This window comes from Salmo salar, chromosome ssa05 (assembly GCF_905237065.1).
Source record: "Salmo salar chromosome ssa05, Ssal_v3.1, whole genome shotgun sequence".
NCBI classification, from domain to species: Eukaryota; Metazoa; Chordata; class Actinopteri; order Salmoniformes; family Salmonidae; genus Salmo; species Salmo salar.
The window spans coordinates 80,303,558-80,327,459 of record NC_059446.1 but is presented as its reverse complement, the minus strand read 5'-3'; the positions used below and the strand labels follow the sequence as shown (position 1 = coordinate 80,327,459).

General features: G+C 44.8%; 1 protein-coding gene across 7 annotated transcripts in view; it reads left to right on the top strand.

Annotated features, from left to right (window-relative positions):
- The window catches only part of LOC106573947 (trafficking kinesin-binding protein 1), an 89,910-nt gene that overhangs the window by 55,007 nt on the left and 11,001 nt on the right, over window positions 1-23,902 (top strand). For 6 of the 7 annotated variants that reach the window (XM_045719096.1, XM_045719092.1, XM_045719091.1 and 3 more), the window contains 11 exons: window positions 11,965-12,041; window positions 12,298-12,414; window positions 12,763-12,863; window positions 16,089-16,197; window positions 16,749-16,827; window positions 17,192-17,322; window positions 17,604-17,678; window positions 18,153-18,290; window positions 21,058-21,134; window positions 21,256-21,489; window positions 22,488-22,795. In XM_045719096.1, coding sequence (XP_045575052.1) covers window positions 11,991-12,041; window positions 12,298-12,414; window positions 12,763-12,863; window positions 16,089-16,197; window positions 16,749-16,827; window positions 17,192-17,322; window positions 17,604-17,678; window positions 18,153-18,290; window positions 21,058-21,134; window positions 21,256-21,489; window positions 22,488-22,795 — 1,420 coding nt within the window. In that variant the 5' untranslated portion in view covers window positions 11,965-11,990. Of the gene's footprint in view, window positions 1-1,370; window positions 1,845-11,964; window positions 12,042-12,297; window positions 12,415-12,762; window positions 12,864-16,088; window positions 16,198-16,748; window positions 16,828-17,191; window positions 17,323-17,603; window positions 17,679-18,152; window positions 18,291-21,057; window positions 21,135-21,255; window positions 21,490-22,487; window positions 22,796-23,902 lie in introns of those variants that run through there. The other variant, XM_045719094.1, reaches the window with a different exon arrangement.

The following is a 23,902-nucleotide window of genomic DNA, read 5'->3' as shown; positions in this document are numbered from 1 at the left end:
AATAGGAATGTGTGGTTACATTCAGTATGCTCACACTAGCATACAGTACTGCCCAGGATATTACCAGAAGTTAAATGAGATGAATGAAAATGATTTGGACATGGGATAATTGAAGTAAACATGTTTAATTGGAGAGTTATGCGAAATATTTGGTGACGGTGTTCTAGGTTCTATTTATGGGATCACGGTTGTTTTTTGTCAACCGTTTTTATCAGCCGTTATGGGCATAAGGATGTTTTTATCAGCCGTTATGGGCATAAGGATGTTTTTATCAGCCGGTATGGGCATAACGATGTTTTTATCAGCCGGTATGGGCATAACGATGTTTTTATCAGCCGGTATGGGCATAACGATGTTTTTATCAGCCGGTATGGGCATAACGATGTTTTTATCAGCCGGTATGGGCATAACGATGTTTTTATCAGCCGGTATGGGCATAACGATGTTTTTATCAGCCGGTATGGGCATAACGATGTTTTTATCAGCCGGTATGGGCATAACGATGTTTTTATCAGCCGGTATGGGCATAACGATGTTTTTATCAGCCGGTATGGGCATAACGATGTTTTTATCAGCCGGTATGGGCATAACGATGTTTTTATCAGCCGTTACGGGCATAACGATGTTTTTATCAGCCGTTATGGACATAACGATGTTTTTGTCACAAGTTAACTGACTAACCATCCATAGTTGTTTGTCTTGCCGTTTACATTTGTCACTGGAATGTTGATGATTTGTTTACTGTTGCATTGCTCTCAATGTGACTAGTTTGATAAAGCCAGTGCGTGTCGATTGATTAGAATTGTGGTCTAATGTGTAACATTGAATGTCATGTTATTTTCTATAGGGTGGAATAACCCATACTGGATTAGAAACTAGATGGCTTCTCTATTTCCACATGCTAAACTAGTATCATTTACTGTATCTGTGACCAACAGCTGCATGTCGGTGTTCCCATGAAATCCATAGATTAAGGCCTAATTTGTTTATTTAAATTGACTGATTTACCTTATAAACTGTTGCATGTTGCATTTATATTTTTGTTCAGTATACATACTCTTCTTCCTGTATGCTATTTCATCAAGCGCGGTATTTCCTAATGGTTCCTGTTCTGTTATTTGGCTCTCAGTATGTAGCTTCTGCTTTGAATAAGTATCCATGTGCAAATTGTGTCACCTGTGGATTTGACTGTGGTGAGGCAGGCTGGGGCCCCACCCTTACAACAGGTGTATGTGTCTTGTGGTGTGCTCCGCCTTGCACTGTTTCCATGGAGAGTCTGGTGGAAGATACCATTTCAACGCTTGAAAAGGGGGGTGAGCAAATACTAATTTAGACTTGATAGGGATAAAACTTTAACTTATTATATGGTTATATTAGTCCTTGTCACATAGCTGACATTTTGAATTGACTCCATGCTCTAATCTAAAGATTCAAAGTCCTGTCAGTCTGAGAATAGTTTAGTGCCACTCCCCTGCTCTGGTTCCACAGTGGGCTGTCTTCTAGTCATGGACAATAGAGGGAGAGAGAGCAGGAGGAGGGAGTGTCTGACTGGGTGACAGACGTGCCTTGCTGTCCTCACACAAACACACACACACTGACTTAGACACACACACTCTCTCGCTGACTGAGACTGACTGTCTCACACACACACACACACTTAGACATGGCTTTGGACTTGAGACAGCTGGGCTCTGCTGGGCCCCACTAGCCTAGTGTTGGTGTTAGCATGTCACTGCTCTGTCACAGCACCCCAGAGGACAGCTTGGAGTATGTCTGTTCACCTGACCACTGTGATGAGGAGGAGGAGAGGGAGGAGGATGAAGAGCAGCGCACTCTGCAAGAAGGTATACTAACTGGAGTTCTGGGAGCTTTGCTGCTCCTCTCATTCACATAGTGGTTTTGAACCACATTGTTAGACTGCTGTCTCTCTCTCCTGCTCCCTGTGTGTTCTCCTGCTCCATGTGTACAACACTGATGGGTTTTAAATATTTGTCAAAGGTTTTCAGGGCTGTAGGTCATGTGAATTTGTATTATACCAGGATAACTAGTGAGGACATTTAGTACGTTGTTTGTATTCAGAGTAAACATGGAATTCTCCCTTCTGATCGCATCAACAGAACAGGCAGGTCATCAGACTTCTGATATTATCAATAGAACAGGCAGGCCATCAGACTTCTGATGGCATCAACAGAACAGGCAGGTCATCAGACTTCTGATGGCATCAACAGAACAGGCAGGTCATCAGACTTCTGATAGCATCAACAGAACAGGCAGGTCATCAGACTTCTGATAGCATCAACAGAACAGAGCAGGTCATCAGACTTCTGATAGCATCAACAGAACAAGCAGCCAGCAGGTCATCAGACTTCTGATAGCATCAACAGAACATGCAGCCAGCAGGTCTTCAGACTTCTGATAGCATCAACAGAACAGGCAGGTCATCAGACTTCTGATAGCATCAACAGACAGCAGCCAGCAGGTCATCAGACTTCTGATAGCATCAACAGAACAGGCAGGTCATCAGACTTCTGATAGCATCAACAGACAGGCAGCCGGCAGGTCATCAGACTTCAACAGAACAGGCAGCCGGCAGGTCTTCAGACTTCTGATGTTATCAACAGAACAGAACAGGCAGCCGGCAGTTCTTCAGGCTTCTGATGGCATCAACAGAACAGGTAGCCGGCAGGTCTTCAGGCCTCTGATATTATCAACAGAACAGAACAGGCAGCGGGCAGTTCTTCAGGCTTCTGATGGCATCAACAGAACAGGTAGCCGGCAGGTCTTCAGGCTTCTCATATTATCAACAGAACAGGCAGGTCATCAGACTTCTGATATTATCAACAGAACAGAACAGGCAGCCGGCAGGTCATAAGACTTCAACAGAACAGGCAGCCGGCAGGTCTTCAGACTTCTGATGTTATCAACAGAACAGAACAGGCAGCCGACAGGTCATCAGACTTCTGATAGCATCAACAGAACAGGCAGCCGGCAGGTCATCAGACTTCTGATGGCATCAACAGAACAGGTAGCCGGGAGGTCTTCAGGCTAGAGGTCGGCCGATTAATCGGAATGGCCGATTAATTAGGGCCGATTTCAAGTTTTCATAACAATCAGAAATCGGTAGTTTTGGACGCAGATTTGGCCAATTTATTTGTTATTTTTATATAACAAATATATAAACTACCGATTTCTGATTGTTATGAAATATATATATATATATATATTTTTTTTTATTATTATTATTATTTGTTTTTTTATAGACCTTTATTTAACTAGGCAAGTCAGTTAAGAACACATTCTTATTTTCAATGACGGCCTAGGAACGGTGGGTTAACTGCCTTGTTCAGGGGCAGAACGATAGATTTTTACCTTGTCAGCTCGGGGATTCAATCTTGCAACCTTACGGTTAACTAGTCCAACGCTCTAACCACCTGCTTTACATTGCACTCCACGAGGAGCCTGCCTGTTACGCGAATGCAGTAAGAAGCCAAGGTAAGTTGCTAGCTAGCATTAAACTTGTCTTATAAAAAACAATCAATCAATCATAATCACTAGTTAACTACACATGGTTGATGATATTACTAGTTTATCTAGCCTGTCCTGAGTTGCATATAATCGCTTAGGTACACGTTACTCCAACCATAAACATCAATGCCTTTCTTAAAATCAATACACAAGTATATATTTTTAAACCTGCATATTTAGTTAATATTGCCTGCTGACATGAATTTCTTTTAACTAGGGAAAATGTGTCACTTCTCTTGCAACAGAGTCAGGGTATATGCAGCAGTTTGGGCCGCCTGGCTCGTTGTGAACTGTGAAGACTATTTCTTCCTAACAAAGACAGCCGACTTCGCCAAACGGGGGATGATTTCACAAAAGCGCATTTGAGAAAAAAGCACAATCGTTGCAGGAATGTACCTAACCATAAACATCAATGCCTTTCTTAAAATCAATACACAGAAGTATATATTTTTAAACCTGCATATTTAGCTAAAAGAAATCCAGGTTAGCAGGCAATATTAACCAGGTGAAATTGTGTCACTTCTCTTCCGTTCATTGCACGCAGAGTCAGGGTATATGCAACAGTTTGGGCCGCCTGGCTCGTTGCGAACTAATTTGCCAGAATTTTACGTAATTATGACATAACATTGAAGGTTGTGCAATGTAACAGGAATATTTAGACTTAGGGATGCCACCCGTTAGATAAAATACAGAACGGTTCCGTATTTCACTGACAGGAAAAACGTTTTGTTTTCGAGATGATAGTTTCCGGATTCGACCATATTAATGACCTAAGGCTCGTATTTCTGTGTGTTATTATGTTATAATTAAGTCTATGATTTGATAGAGCAGTCTGACTGAGCGATGGTAGGCAGCAGCAGGCTCGTAAGCGTTCATTCAAACAGCACTTTTGTGAGTTTGCCAGCAGCCCTTCGCAATGCATTGCGCTGTTTGACTTCAAGCCTGTCAACTCCCAAGATTAGGCTGGTGTAACCGATGTAAAATGGCTAGCTAGGTGCGTGCTAATAGCGTTTCAAACGTCACTCGCTCTGAGACTTGGAGTAGTTTTTCCCCTTGCTCTACATGGGTAACGCTGCTTCGAGGGTGCCTGTTGTCGATGTGTTCCTGGTTCGAGCCCAGGTAGGAGCGAGGAGAGGGACGGAAGCTATACTGTTACACTGGCAATACTAAAGTGCCTATAAGAACATCCAATAGTCAAAGGTATATGAAATACAAATTGTATAGAGAGAAGTAGTCCTATAAATCCTATAATAACTACAACCTAAAACTTCTTACCTGGGAATTTTGAAGACTCATGTTAAAAGGAACCACCAGCTTTCATATGTTCTCATGTTCTGAGCAAGGAACTTGAACGTTAGCTTTTTTACATGGCACATACTGCACTTTTACTTTCTTCTCCAACACTTTGTTTTTGCATTATTTAAACCAAATTGAACATGTTTCATTATTTATTTGAGGCTAAATTGATTTTATTGATGTATTATATTAAGTTAAAATAAGTGTTCATTCAGTATTGTTGTAATTGTCATTATTACAAATAAATAAAAACATCGGCCGATTACTCGGTATCGGCTGTTTTTGGTCCTCCAATAATCGGCATCGGCGGCGTTGAAAAATCATAATCGGTCGACCTCTACTTCAGGCTTCTGATATTATCAACAGAACAGAACAGGCAGCCGGCAGGTCATCAGACTTCTGATGTATACTACTGCTGTTATTTAACACCGTGGGAGCAGAGGGAAGCTGTCTCCTATACCCTACCCAGTAACTATAGCAGCTGTCTACCTATACCCTACCCAGTAACTCTAGCAGCTGTCTGCCTATACCCTACCCAGTAACTATAGCAGCTGTCTACCTATACCCTACCCAGTAACTCTAGCAGCTGTCTGCCTATACCCTACCCAGTAACTATAGCAGCTGTCTACCTATAGCCTACCCAGTAACTATAGCAGCTGTCTGCCTATACCCTACCCAGTAACTATAGCAGCTGTCTACCTATAGCCTACCCAGTAACTATAGCAGCTGTCTGCCTATACCCTACCCAGTAACTCTAGCAGCTGTCTGCCTATACTCTACCCAGTAACTAGAGGCTGTTTCCTATACCCTACCCAGTAACTAGAGGTTGTTTCCTATACCCTACCCAGTAACTAGAGGCTGTCTCCTATACCCTACCCAGTAACTAGAGGTTGTCTCCTATACCCTACCCAGTAACTATAGCAGCTGTCTGCCTATACCCTACCCAGTAACTATAGTAGTTGTTTCCTATACCCTACCCAGTAACTATAGCAGCTGTCTACCTATACCCTACCCAGTAACTATAGCAGCTGTCTGCCTATACCCTACCCAGTAACTATAGCAGCTGTCTACCTATACCCTACCCAGTAACTATAGCAGCTGTCTGCCTATACCCTACCCAGTAACTATAGCAGCTGTCTACCTATACCCTACCCAGTAACTATAGCAGCTGTCTACCTATACCCTACCCAGTAACTATAGCAGCTGTCTGCCTATACCCTACCCAGTAACTAGAGGTTGTCTCCTATACCCTACCCAGTAACTATAGCAGCTGTTTACCTATACCCTACCCAGTAACTATAGTAGTTGTTTCCTATACCCTACCCAGTAACTATAGCAGTTGTTTCCTATACCCTACCCAGTAACTATAGTAGTTGTTTCCTATACCCTACCCAGTAACTATAGCAGCTGTTTACCTATACCCTACCCAGTAACTATAGTAGTTGTCTACCTATACCCTACCCAGTAACTATAGCAGATGTCTGCCTATACCCTACCCAGTAACTATAGTAGTTGTCTACCTATACCCTACCCAGTAACTATAGCAGATGTCTGCCTATACCCTACCCAGTAACTATAGCAGATGTCTGCCTATACCCTACCCAGTAACTATAGCAGATGTCTGCCTATACCCTACCCAGTAACTATAGTAGTTGTTTCCTATACCCTACCCAGTAACTATAGCAGCTGTCTACCTATACCCTACCAGCCTGTGTTTGCTGCCCTACAGACACCTGTCTGAGATTAGAACTATACCAGGCCTGGCCTATACCCTACCAGCCTGTGTTTGCTGCCCTACAGACACCTGTCTGAGATTACAACTATACCAGGCCTGGCCTATACCCTACCAGCCTGTGTTTGCTGCCCTACTGACACCTGTCTGAGATTACAACTATACCAGGCCTGGCCTATACCCTACCAGCCTGTGTTTGCTGCCCTACAGACACCTGTCTGAGATTACAACTATACCAGGCCTGGCCTATACCCTACCAGCCTGTGTTTGTTGCCCTACAGACACCTGTCTGAGATTACAACTATACCAGGCCTGGCCTATACCCTACCAGCCTGTGTTTGCTGCCCTACAGACACCTGTCTGAGATTACAACTATACCAGGCCTGGCCTATACCCTACCAGCCTGTGTTTGCTGCCCTACTGACACCTGTCTGAGATTACAACTATACCAGGCCTGGCCTATACCCTACCAGCCTGTGTTTGCTGCCCTACTGACACCTGTCTGAGATTAGAACTATACCAGGCCTGGCCTATACCCTACCAGCCTGTGTTTGCTGCCCTACAGACACCTGTCTGAGATTACAACTATACCAGGCCTGGCCTATACCCTACCAGCCTGTGTTTGCTGCCCTACTGACACCTAGCTGAGATAAATAGATAAATAGCCTCATTGTCAAAATCCCAAAGTATCCCTTTAACCCCAAAGAAAGAACACACAGGAGCTGTCTGAAGAAACAAGTTTCCCTTTTGTCAACATCCACAAGGTCAGTTAGGAGTAACCACATTGAAGTTGGACTGTGTTGTTCCTACCTTTGTGTTGCCTCTGGCGTCTTGGGAACCTGCTATGACGTGCTCATTAGTAGATAACAAACTGTTGGCTGGAGAGATGAAGAGAGAGAAGTGGAAAGGGCAGGAGTGAGTTCCAGGTTTCTTATTAGAATATGCCTTTAGATCACAGTTGAAGTTCAACAATCATTTTAATATACAGTATAGCTTTTTCTTTTACCAAGTTCTTCGTTGTTTTATATATATTTTTGTTATGTTACAGCTTGTTCTGAAATGAATTAACTGTTTTTATTTATATATATATTAAATAAATAAATAAATATTTAAAAAGCAGTTTAAGCCTCCCGAGTGGCGCAGCAATCGAAGTCACTGCATTGTGGTGCTAGAGGCATCACTACAGGATTTGGCGGGACGGCTTTACTTGGCTCATCGTGCTCTAGCGACTCCTTGTGGCGGGCCGGGCTCCTGCAGGCTGACTGAGGTCGTCAGTTGAACGGTGTTTCCTCCGACACATTGGTGCGGCTGGCTTCTGGGCTAAGCAGGAGGGTATTAAGAAGCTCGGTTTGGCGGGTCATGTTTTGGAGGACATATGACTTGACCTTTGTCCCCCCTAGCCAGTTGGGGAGTTGTAGCGATGAGACAAGATCGAAAAAGGGGGTAGAAATAGGCTCAGGGTTGAGTGCTATATTTAGTCATGTTTTGGCAGTGGCAGTGCATCAGCTGGGAATAGCATAGCATTGTATTAACAGAGAATGACACTGCAGCTTGGCAATGTGCTGTTATCAGCTCAGCTGGGGTGGGGTTGAGGTGAGGTCAGAGTCCAAACCATCTCACTTCCTCCGTCTCAATAGTCTTTCCTGGATCCCTCATCTCCTCTCCTGTCATCTCTCCGATTTCTCAAAACCTCAGAGGGAAACCTTACAAACATGTTTCCTCTCCTCGAATCCTTTCCTGGATTACCTCTGGCGATTTGAGAAAGCCATGAGGTGAGGAGGGGATGAGAGGACACAAGGAAACAAGGAATCAAGGAAACAGTATTGAGACAGAGCCAGTGTGTCAGTGTACCTGATAACTACAACTTGCTTAAGGTCTCTGAGGTCATCAGGCAGGGCTGTGTGATGTGTAAAGTAGGTGGCCCTCTGATAACTCTGTCTGCCCCAGCTGTCTAGCAGTCAGTACATACATACATACATACATACATACATACAGTACATGGCTGCACTCAGATATGGCCCAGCTGTTAACTGTTTGTTCTCTCTCTACAGCTGTTAACTCTTTCTCCTCTCTCCCCTCTGTTCTCTCTCTACAGCTGTTAACTGTTTCTCCTCTCTGTTGTCTCTCTACAGCTGTTAACTGTTTCTCCTCTCTGTTGTCTCTCTACAGCTGTTAACTGTGTTTCTCCTCTCTGTTGTCTCTCTACAGCTGTTAACTGTTTCTCCTCTCTGTTGTCTCTCTACAGCTGTTAACTGTGTTTCTCCTCTCTGTTCTCTCTCTACAGCTGTTAACTGTTTCTCCTCTCTGTTCTCTCTCTACAGCTGTTAACTGTGTTTCTCCTCTCTGTTGTCTCTCTACAGCTGTTAACTGTGTTTCTCCTCTCTGTTGTCTCTCTACAGCTGTTAACTGTGTTTCTCCTCTCTGTTCTCTCTCTACAGCTGTTAACTGTTTCTCCTCTCTGTTGTCTCTCTACAGCTGTTAACTGTGTTTTTCCTCTCTGTTGTCTCTCTACAGCTGTTAACTCTTTCTCCCTCTCTGTTGTCTCTCTACAGCTGTTAACTGTGTTTCTCCTCTCTGTTCTCTCTCTACAGCTGTTAACTGTGTTTCTCCTCTCTGTTCTCTCTCTACAGCTGTTAACTGTGTTTCTCCTCTCTGTTCTCTCTCTACAGCTGTTAACTGTGTTTCTCCTCTCTGTTGTCTCTCTACAGCTGTTAACTGTGTTTCTCCTCTCTGTTGTCTCTCTACAGCTGTTAACTGTGTTTCTCCTCTCTGTTCTCTCTCTACAGCTGTTAACTGTGTTTCTCCTCTCTGTTGTCTCTCTACAGCTGTTAACGTGTTTCTCCTCTCTGTTGTCTCTCTACAGCTGTTAACTGTTTCTCCTCTCTGTTGTCTCTCTACAGCTGTTAACTGTTTCTCCTCTCTGTTGTCTCTCTACAGCTGTTAACGGTGTTTCTCCTCTCTGTTCTCTCTCTACAGCTGTTAACTGTTTCTCCTCTCTGTTGTCTCTCTACAGCTGTTAACTGTGTTTCTCCTCTCTGTTGTCTCTCTACAGCTGTTAACTGTTTCTCCTCTCTGTTGTCTCTCTACAGCTGTTAACTGTGTTTCTCCTCTCTGTTCTCTCTCTACAGCTGTTAACTGTTTCTCCTCTCTGTTGTCTCTCTACAGCTGTTAACTGTTTCTCCTCTCTGTTCTCTCTCTACAGCTGTTAACTGTGTTTCTCCTCTCTGTTCTCTCTCTACAGCTGTTAACTGTTTCTCCTCTCTGTTGTCTCTCTACAGCTGTTAACTGTTTCTCCTCTCTGTTGTCTCTCTACAGCTGTTAACTGTTTCTCCTCTCTGTTCTCTCTCTACAGCTGTTAACTGTGTTTCTCCTCTCTGTTCTCTCTCTACAGCTGTTAACTGTTTCTCCTCTCTGTTCTCTCTCTACAGCTGTTAACTGTTTCTCCTCTCTGTTGTCTCTCTACAGCTGTTAACTGTGTTTCTCCTCTCTGTTGTCTCTCTACAGCTGTTAACTGTGTTTCTCCTCTCTGTTCTCTCTCTACAGCTGTTAACTGTGTTTCTCCTCTCTGTTGTCTCTCTACAGCTGTTAACTGTTTCTCCTCTCTGTTGTCTCTCTACAGCTGTTAACTGTTTCTCCTCTCTGTTCTCTCTCTACAGCTGTTAACTGTTTCTCCTCTCTGTTCTCTCTCTACAGCTGTTAACTGTTTCTCCTCTCTGTTGTCTCTCTACAGCTGTTAACTGTTTCTCCTCTCTGTTCTCTCTCTACAGCTGTTAACTGTTTCTCCTCTCTGTTGTCTCTCTACAGCTGTTAACTGTTTCTCCTCTCTGTTGTCTCTCTACAGCTGTTAACTGTGTTTCTCCTCTCTGTTGTCTCTCTACAGCTGTTAACTGTTTCTCCTCTCTGTTGTCTCTCTACAGCTGTTAACTGTGTTTCTCCTCTCTGTTGTCTCTCTACAGCTGTTAACTGTTTCTCCTCTCTGTTGTCTCTCTACAGCTGTTAACTGTTTCTCCTCTCTGTTCTCTCTCTACAGCTGTTAACTGTTTCTCCTCTCTGTTCTCTCTCTACAGCTGTTAACTGTTTCTCCTCTCTGTTGTCTCTCTACAGCTGTTAACTGTGTTTCTCCTCTCTGTTGTCTCTCTACAGCTGTTAACTGTGTTTCTCCTCTCTGTTCTCTCTCTACAGCTGTTAACTGTTTCTCCTCTCTGTTGTCTCTCTACAGCTGTTAACTGTGTTTCTCCTCTCTGTTGTCTCTACAGCTGTTAACTGTTTCTCCTCTCTGTTGTCTCTCTACAGCTGTTAACTGTGTTTCTCCTCTCTGTTGTCTCTCTACAGCTGTTAACTGTTTCTCCTCTCTGTTCTCTCTCTACAGCTGTTAACTGTGTTTCTCCTCTCTGTTGTCTCTCTACAGCTGTTAACTGTTTCTCCTCTCTGTTGTTCTCTACAGCTGTTAACGTGTTTCTCCTCTCTGTTCTCTCTCTACAGCTGTTAACTGTGTTTCTCCTCTCTGTTCTCTCTCTACAGCTGTTAACTGTGTTTCTCCTCTCTGTTCTCTCTCTACAGCTGTTAACTGTGTTTCTCCTCTCTGTTGTCTCTCTACAGCTGTTAACTTGTTTCTCCTCTCTGTTGTCTCTCTACAGCTGTTAACTGTGTTTCTCCTCTCTGTTGTCTCTCTACAGCTGTTAACTGTGTTTCTCCTCTCTGTTGTCTCTCTACAGCTGTTAACTGTTTCTCCTCTCTGTTGTCTCTCTACAGCTGTTAACTGTGTTTCTCCTCTCTGTTCTCTCTCTACAGCTGTTAACTGTGTTTCTCCTCTCTGTTGTCTCTCTACAGCTGTTAACTGTGTTTCTCCTCTCTGTTGTCTCTCTACAGCTGTTAACTGTGTTTCTCCTCTCTGTTGTCTCTCTACAGCTGTTAACTGTGTTTCTCCTCTCTGTTCTCTCTCTACAGCTGTTAACTGTGTTTCTCCTCTCTGTTGTCTCTCTACAGCTGTTAACTGTGTTTCTCCTCTCTGTTGTCTCTCTACAGCTGTTAACTGTGTTTCTCCTCTCTGTTGTCTCTCTACAGCTGTTAACTGTGTTTCTCCTCTCTGTTGTCTCTCTACAGCTGTTAACTGTGTTTCTCCTCTCTGTTGTCTCTCTACAGCTGTTAACTGTGTTTCTCCTCTCTGTTGTCTCTCTACAGCTGTTAACTGTGTTTCTCCTCTCTGTTGTCTCTCTACAGCTGTTAACTGTTTCTCCTCTCTGTTCTCTCTCTACAGCTGTTAACTGTGTTTCTCCTCTCTGTTGTCTCTCTACAGCTGTTAACTGTGTTTCTCCCCTCTGTTGTCTCTCTACAGGTGTTAACTGTGTTTCTCCTCTCTGTTGTCTCTCTACAGCTGTTAACTGTGTTTCTCCTCTCTGTTGTCTCTACAGTTCTATGTGCTGAAAGAGTGGGCCAGATGACTAAGACGTACAGTGACATAGATGCTGTTACTCGTCTGCTTGAAGAGGTAAGAGAACCTGGTCTATCACTTGGAGCACATTCATTTACAATGCTGTCTGTTTGGATAGTCAAATCTGCTGTTCAGACATCTCTCTGCCATGCCAAGTTAACCACATCTTAGAACAAGTCAAACATTGTCATTCAGTAGCAACTGTTTCCCTTTGACCTGATTCCTAGATCATGATGCTCAGCCCCTCTAACCGGCCCCTCTAACCGGCCCCTCTAACCGGCCCCTCTAACCGGCCCCTCTGTCTCCCCTGCAGAAAGAGCGGGACTTGGAGCTCGCCGCCCGCATCGGCCAGTCACTGCTGAAGAAGAACAAAACCCTCAGTGAGAGAAATGAATTCCTGGAGGAGCAAGTGGAGCACATTCGAGAGGAGGTGTGTGTGGAGTGTGTATGTGTGGAGTGTGTATGTGTGGAGTGTGTATGTGTGGAGTGTGTATGTGTGGAGTGTGTATGTGTGGAGTGTGTATGTGTGCTCTCTCAGGACCAGGAGAAGATGTGGCATAATGTTGATATTTTATCTCTCTCCTCGCTCTCCCCCTCTCTCATTTCTCTCCCTTTCTGTCCCCCTCTCTCCCTCATCTCTCTCCCTTCTCACCGTCTCTGTCCCCATCTCCTTTCTCACCCTCTCTGTCCCCATCTCTCATCTCTCTCCTTTCTCACCCTCTGTCTCCCCCATCTCTCTCCCTTCTCATCCTCTCCGTCCCTCTCTCTCCCTCTGCAGGTTTCTCAGCTGCGCCATGATCTGTCTATGAAAGATGAGCTTCTCCAGTTCTACACTAGTGCAGCAGAGGAGAGTGAAGGAGATTCGTCCACCTGTACCCCGTGAGTCTGCTATCTGTCATCCCGACCTACGCTCTTCCTCTCCCACTTCACCTGGTGTGATAGATAGTCATAGCCTGTGAGATTAGCCTGGTTCCGAGAACGGTTTGTGGTTTATAGCCAACTCCTATGGTTGTTGTTATGCTAAAGGCTAGAACCGGACCTGTTCCCCTCCACTCATCACATCCACCTTTTCCTCTTAAAGCAAAACTCCTTCATTTTGCCGTTGTCAGTAAACTCCCACTATGCCACTATGGTCTGTTGTTCAGGTTACTCAGCAGAGAACATTTAGCTAGAGGAGGTGACTGCTGTATGTGGTCCTGGGGGTTAGTCCCTACTGTAAGGTCTCTCTGCCCTTGTTCCTCCCAATTCTACTCTTCTTTTACAATGATATAACCTTTCAACTTAAAGGGCCAATGCAGCTGTTTTTATTTCGATATCAAATCATATCTGGGTAACAATTGACTACCTTACTGTGATTTTGTTTTCAATTACAATGGTCAAAAGAAACACATAGCTACTTAGCAAAGAACAATTTCTCAAGCAAGAATTTAGCTAGTACTGTCTGGGAGTGGTCTGAGTGGGGAGGGGGGAACTTAAACCTAGCTGTTATTGGCAGAGAGGTTTGGAACTCTCGTATTGTTCTATTAACAAATGTAAAACTTCAACCCACCAAAACAGGCTGACATTTCATGTGGTCTTCTCAAACAGCTCTTACACTAAAAAGGCATTATCATCATTTTCACAATGTCACAGTATTATTCCAACCTCATAATGTGGAAATGTGTATAAAACACAGAAAATCTAGTTTTTGACTGCACTGGGCCTTTAAGCTCTTATTTCACTGGTCCCACAAGTCCATCCAAAGGGTAGGTACTTGATATGTTTTGTGGCTCCTGCTTAAGGATGGCTTCAAGGCTGTTTTATTTAAGATGAATAAAGGCCTTTGATTTATTTCTCCAGAAAATCCCCCTCTTCTCTCAGACAGAGGTACTGTGACCCTGTGTGACAGACTGAGGCAGCAGGCTGGTGTTGGTTTGTCTGTATTTTCCCCCTGAGAGAACACAACAAACTGACCTGTTTCTCTTACCCCTCAAACACAGAGCGGTCGGGTGAAAACCAAGACCGTGGCGTTCCCACTAGTGTCATAATGGCAGACACTACCAGGCATCCTGTTACACTGGTGGTAAAACATTGATTGACTGTTCCATCTATCCTTGTTGTCTAAATTATGCAGATGGTTCCAGTCTGGTCTGTATATCGTGTTGAAACCCTCTGCCAGCTCAGCTCAGTCATTCTAAAGTCTTCGAAAGCCAAGTGAACAAACAGATCACCGACCATCTCGAATCCCACCGTACCTTCTCCACTATGCAATCCGGTTTCCGAGCTGGTCACGGGTGCACCTCAGCCATGCTCAAGGTCCTAAACGATATCATAACCACCATCGATAAAAAACAGTACTGTGCAGCCGTCTTCATCGACCTGGCCAAGGCTTTCGACTCTGTCAATCACCGTATTCTTATCAGCAGACTCAACAGCCTTGGTTTCTATAATGACTGCCTCGTCTGGTTCACTAACTACTTCTCTGATAGAGTTCAGTGTGTCAAATCGTAGGGCCTGTTGTCCGGACCTCTGGCAGTCTCTATGGGGGTGCCACAGGGTTCAATTCTCGGGCCGACTCTTTTCTCTGTATATATCAATGATGTTGCTCTTGCTGCGGGTGATTCTTTGATCCACCTCTACGCAGACGACACCATTCTGTATACATCTGGCCCTTCTTTGGACACTGCGTTAACAAACCTCCAAACGAGCTTCAATGCCATACAACATTCCTTCTGTGGCCTCCAACTGCTCTTAAACGCTAGCAAAACTAAATGCATGCTCTTCAACCAATCGCTGCCCGCACCCTCCCGCCCGTCTAGCATCACTACTCTGGACGGTTCTGACTTAGAATATGTGGACAACTACAAATACCTAGGTGTCTGGCTAGACTGTAAACTCTCCATCCAGACTCACTTTAAGCATCTCCAATCCAAAGTTAAATCTAGAATCGGCTTCCTATTTCGCAACAAAGCATCCTTCACTCATGCTGCCAAACATACCCTCGTAAAACTGACTATCCTACCAATCCTTGACTTCGGCGATGTCATTTACAAAATAGCCTCCAACACTCTACTCAGCAAATTGGATGCAGTCTATCACTGTGCCATCTGTTTTATCACCAAAGCCCCATATACTACCCACCACTGCGACCTGTACGCTCTCGTTGGCTGGTCCTTGCTACATATTCGTTGCCAAACCCACTGGCTCCAGGTCATCTATAAGTCTTTGCTAGGTAAAGCTCCGCCTTACCTCAGCTCACTGGTCACCATAGCAACACCCACCCGTAGCACGCGCTCCAGCAGGTATATCTCACTTGTCATCCCCAAAGCCAACCCCTACTTTGGCTGCCATTCCTTCCAGTTCTCTGCTGCCAATAACTGGAACGAATTGCAAAAATCACTGAAGTTGGAGACATACATCTCCCTCACTAACTTCAAACATCAGCTGTCAGAGCAGCGTACAGATCGCTGCAGCTGTACACAGCCCATCTGTAAAAAGCCCATCTGTAAATAGCCCATCCAACCAACTACCTACCTCATCCACATATTTTTTTATATATTTTTTTATGCTCTTTTGCACAACGGTATTTCTACTTGCACATCTATCACTCAGGTGTTAATTGCTAAATTGTAATTACTTTGCCTCTATGGCCTATTTATTGCCTTACCTCCTTACTTCATTTGCACACACTGTATACAGATTTTCTATTGTGTTATTGACTGTAAGTTTGTTTATCCCATGTGTAACTCTGTGTTGTTGTTTTTGTCGCACTGCTTTGCTTTATCTTGGCCAGGTCGCAGTTGTAAATGAGAACTTGTTCTCAACTGGCCTACCTGGTTAAATAAAGGTGAAAAAAATAAAAAATTATCCTTTGGTGGATATGATTCCCTGTTTTTACAAATGCAGGGCTCTGTCCTAAATGGCAACCTAGTCCCTATGTAGTCCACTACCTTCGACCAGGACCCATAGGGCCCATAGGGCTCTAGTCAAACGTAGTGCACTACATGTTGAACTACGGGCCCTGGTGGTCAAAGTAGTTCACTTCGTAGGGAATAGGATGCCATTTGGGACGTAGCCGATGTCTCTTGCCACTTACCGACCGGTCGCTGTGTCTCGTCCACACAGCATCCGCCACAATGACTCCACACTGTTGGTGCCAAGTTACTTCCCCCTGGACTCACTGCAGAAGAAACTCAAAGACTTGGAGGCAGAGAATATCTCTCTTAGATCAGAGGTAAAGTCATGTAGCTAACTAACCCTGTGTGTAGTTCTGTGGCGGTGTCCTGCTGACCATACTGTGAAGGAGAGGTCATCAGATATTAATGTCATTGCTTTGGGGACCGATCATGGCTCTACACCCTGGGGTTAAGATCAGTCTGGGGATTTATTTTACAGAGTTCAGTTAACACTGTACATTGATAAACATTGACTAAACCTTAGACAGTGAAGAGATGGCAACTGGGTAATACTTTATGTTACAGTCAGATAATAATATGGAATTTAACAAAACGACATAACATAATAAAATACTTATTACCTGGTCACATGGGAGTTCATTGTAATAAATACCATAATGTTAGCAAGAGTGAGCTAATTTGATTGAATAACTTCAGATGCTTACCAGAAAGATTCAGTAGAGTATTTTCATAGTAAACCAGAAGTACCAGTGGTAATAGGACTGGAATAAGTACTGCTGCCAATACTTTACACCCAGCTCTCCTGCTGTGTGATGATGATGATGATGATGATGATGATGCGTGGCTGCATCCTGTCATCCCCCACCAGGCCAGTCACCTGGAGACGGAGACAGAGGAGTACGAGGAGAAGGAGCAGCAGCTGGTCAACGACGTCGTCAAAGAGCTGAGTGAGTAACACACACACACACACACACACACACACACACACACGGCTCATGTCTCACCTCCCCTGTCCCCTGGGCTCCCTGAGAGAAAGCAAAACAGGGCTGTGTTTCATTCCAATAAGGATGTTCCCTCTGCCCGAGTTCACTCCCCTTCACACATCTGATAGGACTGGATGTGTGAAAGCCATATGGAGAGAACTAGGTGGAGATATTGCTAACACCTAGCTAGGCAGTTAGCATCATGTATCACTGGAGCTACATTTAAGTGTTGCTATGGAGGAGGTCTAGGAGAGGTCAACAACACTGGTTCACGGTGGATACTCATTGCTCATGTCATTTCTTTCGCCCCGTCCCGTGTGCCCACTAGGAGATGCCAACCACCAGATGTCCACCCTGGCGGAGGAGCTGGCGAGGAAGACGGACGACGCGTCTCGCCAGCAGGAGGAGATCACACACCTCCTGTCCCAGATCGTAGACCTGCAGAAGAAGTCCAAGTCTGTGAGTGGCCAGGCCAGTAATGACCCAGACTGCCTGCCACGGTCCAGGCCAATGGACACGTTCCAGGTCGCCTTTCTTACAGTCCCGCTCTGCAGATGTTTCTGATATCACAACGCCTGGAGAAGTAGAACCATATTCATAATATAGACATCTTCAGAGATGCACAGCTGCAAAGACGCCGACCTGGAACACAACTAGTCTTATAGCTGTTATCAGTGTGACTATGATGATGTGTGTGAGCTTATAGCCCTAAGGGACTAACATTCATGTCTGTTCTGCAGTATGCAGTGGAAAACCAAGAGCTCACCCAGCATCTAGGAGCTGCCAAAGATGCCCAGCGCCAGCTCACTGCTGAGGTACAGTAAGGCCTCATTAATCAATTACCAAGTGGACAATAAGCACTGCCTAACGAGACCCAATTACCACGCTAGGGATGTTTTCCATTACTGTAGGGGTGTCAAACTCATTCCATGGAGGACATAGTGTCTGCTGGTTTTTGGTGTTTCCTTTCAATTAAGACCTAGACAACATTAATTCATCAATCAAGTACAAGGGAGGAGTGAAAACATGCAGACACTCAGCCCTCCATGGAATGAGTCTAGTGGAAGTTAGGTTATATAATTCAATACAATCTCTAGCCATATTTAAATAGAATAGTGTTTGATGTCCCCCTGATGTTTCAACAGCATATGATTATCACTGTCGTTATCTAGAATGATAGAATTGTGATATTTTCCAGATAGTTTTCTGATAATCTCTTGCTCTCTCTCTCTCTCTCTCTCTCTCTCTCTCTCTGTCTCTGTCTCTCGTCTCTCTCTCCCCTCCTCTAGCTGAGGGAGTTGGAGGATAAGTATGCAGAGTGTATGGAGATGCTCCATGAGGCCCAGGAAGAGCTGAAGAACCTCCGGAATAAATCACTACCTCTCAGTACACCCCGACGCTTCCACTCCCTGGGCCTGTTCCCTATGGTGAGAGACACATACACAGGGGTCAGAGTAATAAAACACTGCCCCTCAGTACACCTCAACACTTCCTGTTCCCTATGGACAGACGGGAGGGAGGGAGGGAGGGAGGGAGAGAGGGAGAAGGGGGGGTACGGAAGGGAGAGAGGGCTATAACTGGTATAGAGGTGAAATGGATTTCCTTCACCAGGTTTTGTTTTGTTTTCAACACCCTTCCTCAGGTGTCATATGTTAACAACATAGTTTATGCGGAGGGTGTGAGTGGAGAACTTGTCTATTGCATCTCTGACTGCTTGATGTGTTGCCACTCACCACCAGTGAGGAGTAGGGAGGTAACCCTAATGCCCTGACCCCAGGCCCAGCCCTGGCCACGTCCTAACTCCCCAGCCCCAGAACTGTGATGTAATTGTAACGTAAAGCCAGTCACAGAGAGAGGTAGACACCTTATCTGTGTTAGCGTCTAGCCGTAGTGAATGTGGTCTGTGGGGAGAAAGAGATGGCTGGTATTGACCCTGTAGAGAGAAGTAATGCTTTGAGGTGTTTACAGTAGGATTAACAGGCTGGGGTTGGTTCCCATAGTAACCCTGTTATGTCCGTGTGATGGATCCTGTCTTGTTTTGTTTGTTTTTTGGGGCCCAGAAGATTCTCTAACAAATTAACCCAATTCAGTCACATAGTCTCTCTAGAACATGGGTCTCCAACCCTGTTCCTGGAGAGATACCCTCCTGTAGGTTTTCACTCCAACCCTGTTCCTGGAGAGATACCCTCCTGTAGGTTATCACTCCAACTCTGTTCCTGGAGATCTATCCTCCTGTAGGTTATCACTCCAACTCTGTTCCTGGAGATCTATCCTCCTGTAGGTTTTCACTCCAACCCCAGTTGTAACTAACCTGGTTCAGTTGATCAACCAGCTAATTATTAGAATCAGGTGTGCTAGATTAGGGTTGGAATGAAAACCTACAGGACTGTAGCTCTCCAGGAACAGGGTTGGAGTGATAACCTACAGGAGGGTAGCTCTCCAGGAACAGGTTTGGAGTGAAAACCTACTGGATGAGGTCTCTCCAGGAACAGGGTTGGAGGGATAACCTACAGGAAGGTGTCTCTCCAGGAACAGGGTTGGAGGGATAACCTACAGGATGAGGTCTCTCCAGGAACAGGTTTGGAGTGATAACCTACAGGAAGGTGTCTCTCCAGGAACAGGTTTGGAGTGATAACCTACAGGAGGGTGTCTCTCCGGGAACAGGGTTGGAGTGATAACCTACAGGAAGGTGTCTCTCCAGGAACAGGGTTGGAGTGATAACCTACAGGAAGGTGTCTCTCCAGGAACAGGGTTGGAGTGATAACCTACAGGAAGGTGTCTCTCCAGGAACAGGTTTGGAGTGATAACCTACAGGAAGGTGTCTCTCCAGGAACAGGTTTGGAGTGATAACCTACAGGAAGGTATCTCTCCAGAAACAGGTTTGGAGTGATAACCTACAGGAAGGTATCTCTCCAGGAACAGGTTTGGAGTGATAACCTACAGGAAGGTATCTCTCCAGGAACAGGGTTGGAGTGATAACCTACAGGATGAGGTCTCTCCAGGAACAGGTTTGGAGTGATAACCTACAGGAAGGTATCTCTCCAGGAACAGGGTTGGAGTGATAACCTACAGGATGAGGTCTCTCCAGGAACAGGTTTGGAGTGATAACCTACAGGAAGGTGTCTCTCCAGGAACAGGTTTGGCGTGATAACCTACTGGAAAGTGTCTTTCCAGGAACAGGTTTGGAGTGATAACCTACAGGAAGGTATCTCTCCAGGAACAGGTTTGGAGTGATAACCTACAGGAAGGTATCTCTCCAGGAACAGGTTTGGAGTGATAACCTACAGGAAGGTGTCTCTCCAGGAACAGGTTTGGAGTGATAACCTACAGGAAGGTGTCTCTCCAGGAACAGGGTTGGAGTGAGAACCTACAGGATGAGGTCTCTCCAGGAACAGGTTTGGAGTGATAACCTACAGGAAGGTGTCTCTCCAGGAACAGGGTTGGAGTGATAACCTACAGGAAGGTGTCTCTCCAGGAACAGGGTTGGAGTGATAACCTACAGGAAGGTATCTCTCCAGGAACAGGTTTGGAGTGATAACCTACAGGATGAGGTCTCTCCAGGAACAGGGTTGGAGGGATAACCTACAGGAAGGTGTCTCTCCAGGAACAGGTTTGGAGTGATAACCTACAGGATGAGGTCTCTCCAGGAACAGGTTTGGAGTGTCCTGCTCTAGAATACACCAATGTTCCAGCTTAACACGACTGGATGTTTACAACGTCAGTTTGGCATAGAGAGAAGAGCAGAGTTGGGACGTCCAGCTTTCTTACATCACTGCCTTATCAGCGTGTTGTCCTAGCGTGTTGTCCTAGCGTGTTGTCCTAGCGTGTTGTCCTAGCGTGTTGTCCTAGCGTGTTGTCCTAGCGTGTTGTCCTTGCTTAATCATCTCCCGGACACAAGAAAGTAGCTAGAAATATGGTGATCAGAGGTTGTTTTTAATGAGTGGATTAGGTGAGTGGTTAGTTTACATCAACTACCTTCACTTAAACTACTGCAAAGGTTTTACCTGCCAACTTTGGTTTTGAATCGTGACATTCTGCCTCGTGATTTGTTGGGAGAGTTGTCTGTCTGAAGAGGACACCCCCCTTTTCAAAGTTACCAAGAGAATCTTTATTAATCATAGTCCCTAGGTCTGGGACTTCAGAGTCACATAGTAATCATCATTATTATTATTGTCTGTCTGTCTGTCCTCCCAGGACTCTCTAGCTGCTGAGATTGAGGGCACCATGAGGAAGGGGCTGGCTATGGATGACCCGGAAGTGGAAGAGCAGAAGTAGGCCCTTATTCAATACCAATATCTACTGAAGTACATCTAACCCCATTTAGGAGCTACGCTGATATGTTGTGTGTGTGTGTGTGTGTGTGTGTGTGTGTGTGTGTGTGTGTGTGTGTAGGTTGCACCCCAAGCGTGTGTTTGAGACTGTGAAAAACATTAACCTGATGCGTCAGCGCTCCTCTCTGGCCCCGTCTCCCATGAACATCCCCGGCTCCAACCGGTCGTCCTGTCTGAACTCTGGCCGCTCCAGCTGCCTGTCCACGCCCCGCTCCAGCCTGTACGGAGGAGATATGGGGAGCATCCTCATAGACAACCACACCAACAGCTTCATACTGGAGACGCCTGACCAAAGGTGCTGGGACTGGGACTGAGCCATGACTACTCGCTGGCTGGCTGTCTTTCACTTTGAATATGACATTTCTCTCTGAATGTGATATCTCTCTCTTCTCTCTCTCTTTTTCTCTTTCTCTTTCTTTCTTTCTTTCTCTCTCTCTTTCTTTCTTTCACTCTTTCTTTCTTTCTTTCTCTCTTTCTCTCTCTTTCTTTCTCTCTTTCTCTCTCTTTCTTTCTCTCTTTCTCTCTCTCTTTCTTTCTTTCTTTCTTTCTTTCTTTCTTTCTTTCTTTCTTTCTCTCTCTCTCCTCTTTCTCTCCTCTTCCTCTCTGTCTTCTTGATCTAGTAAAGTTCTGGCTGGAACAACAGGTCAGAGGTCGTCCCATCCATTTAGTTGTCCAGTAAAGTCTATCGGAGTGTAAACAGAGTGTTAAACAAGACGGTTCCCATGGTTTCCTGAATGCATATCTGCTATCATTGTAATTTGAATAAATCAGGGTTAGGGTTACTAAGCACTTTGCTGGCTATACAACAACACCACTGACAGAAATATCCATGGCTTTGCTGGGTAAACCAAGAGGGAAAGGAAGAAGTTTGTCTTTACTAGTTACCATAGCAACCACGGTACAATAAAGCCAAACAGTACTTTCTCATGTAACTTTCTCATGTAACAACTGATTATGTTGTGGCTCTGCACATAATGCTAGGAAAGTCAAAACGTCTTGTATTGATGTCAAATGACCATTGGTGATTTTTGTTATTAGGAACGCAAACCGCAAATAACAGTTGACTCTTTTTGTTGTTTTGCTGATGTCATCAGCCAGTCTTGTTGTTATGTACAGGACCAGTGTCTTTCATTGAGTACAGCAAACCAGTTATAGGACCTTTTGTTAGACTTGTAGCATTGAATAGATTGAATAAATAAATACTTTGTACACAGTTTCTCCAGACCTCAGCTAAAGCAGGTTGATGGCCAAGACTCATGTTGTCTTCTGCTCTATTCTCTCTCTCCCCCCCAGTGCGGATGATTCCAACAAGAAACCAGGGACCCCTGGAACGCCGGGCTCTCAGGATCTGGAAGCAGCCCTGCGACGTCTCTCCCTGCGGCGGGACAACTACCTGAGCGAGCGGCGCTTCTTTGAGGAGGAGAGGGATCGGAAGCTCCAGGGGCTGGTGGAGAAGGGAGAGGTGTACAACGGCAGTATGACCCCCACAGAGAGCATCATGTCCCTGGGAGGAACCCACCCCTCTTCCATCTGGTCTGGGTACTCCTTCAGCTCCCGCTCCTACCTGCCGGAGAAGCTGCAGATTGTCAAGCCTCTGGAAGGTGACTCCTCCCACACGACCTCTCACCCTGCTGCTGGTTGACACACTGTGGGAGTTAATTCACCATGATGAGTGCAGCCTCTCCACACAGTACTCCTTCTACTTCAGACTCACCCAGCCCCCGCTGCTGCTTCCACATCTACAGTTAGAGTTGAGGCTCACACACATCACACCGAATGTGGATCTAGCGTTCGTCTGCCGATCGTTCAGCGCGCTGTGTTTTAGGGACCACCCGCTGTCGACGTCTGACTGCCAAAAATGTTTAAGGGATTCTACATAATAAAATCGATTTGCAAATTATGTTCAGAGGTGCCAAGTTAGAAAACGTTATTGGTGTGTCTGAGCCTTTAGACTTAGACTTAGACTTAGTTAGACTTAGACCAGCCCACCACCACTAGCCCTGCCAAACACATTAGTTTAACCTAGTTTAGTTATCATCATGCAAAGCAAACCCAGACCTGTTGAAGGTCTTTTCCACAGCATCGTTGAGGCCCTGTGCCTCTCATCCTATGTTTTATCAAGGAGGGATTACATTAAACAGCTGAACAGCCTGTTACTCTAATGTCCATGTCAAATCATCTCCAAACATATCAGGCATCCTCAAAAAGCTGTCAAAAGAGATTTGCTACATATTTGTGTTATCTCCTGAAAGAACCTGAATGCAGCTGTTTGAAATACAAGTTGGATACTGTGTTAGTTTGAATCGATAGATGCAGTTCTAGATCAGGTATGAAGCACACGTTTAACCAAATACTACTGTATAACTGTCAGGTTATACAGTAGTAGGAAACATCTAGTAGAGTATCTAATCTGGGTCTCTGGTGCCACCTGGTGACAACACCATTAACATGCACAATGAATCAACACTTTACCTTGTGAGTTCATTACATTATTACACTGTTATTACATTATCATTACACTATAATAATATACACTGAGATGAATTACATTATCATTACACTATAATAATATACACTGAGATGAATTAAATTATCATTACACTATAATAATATACACTGAGATGAATTACATCATTACACTATAATAATATACACTAACATTTTACATTATCATTACATCTTAGTATATATTATTATAGTGTAATGAT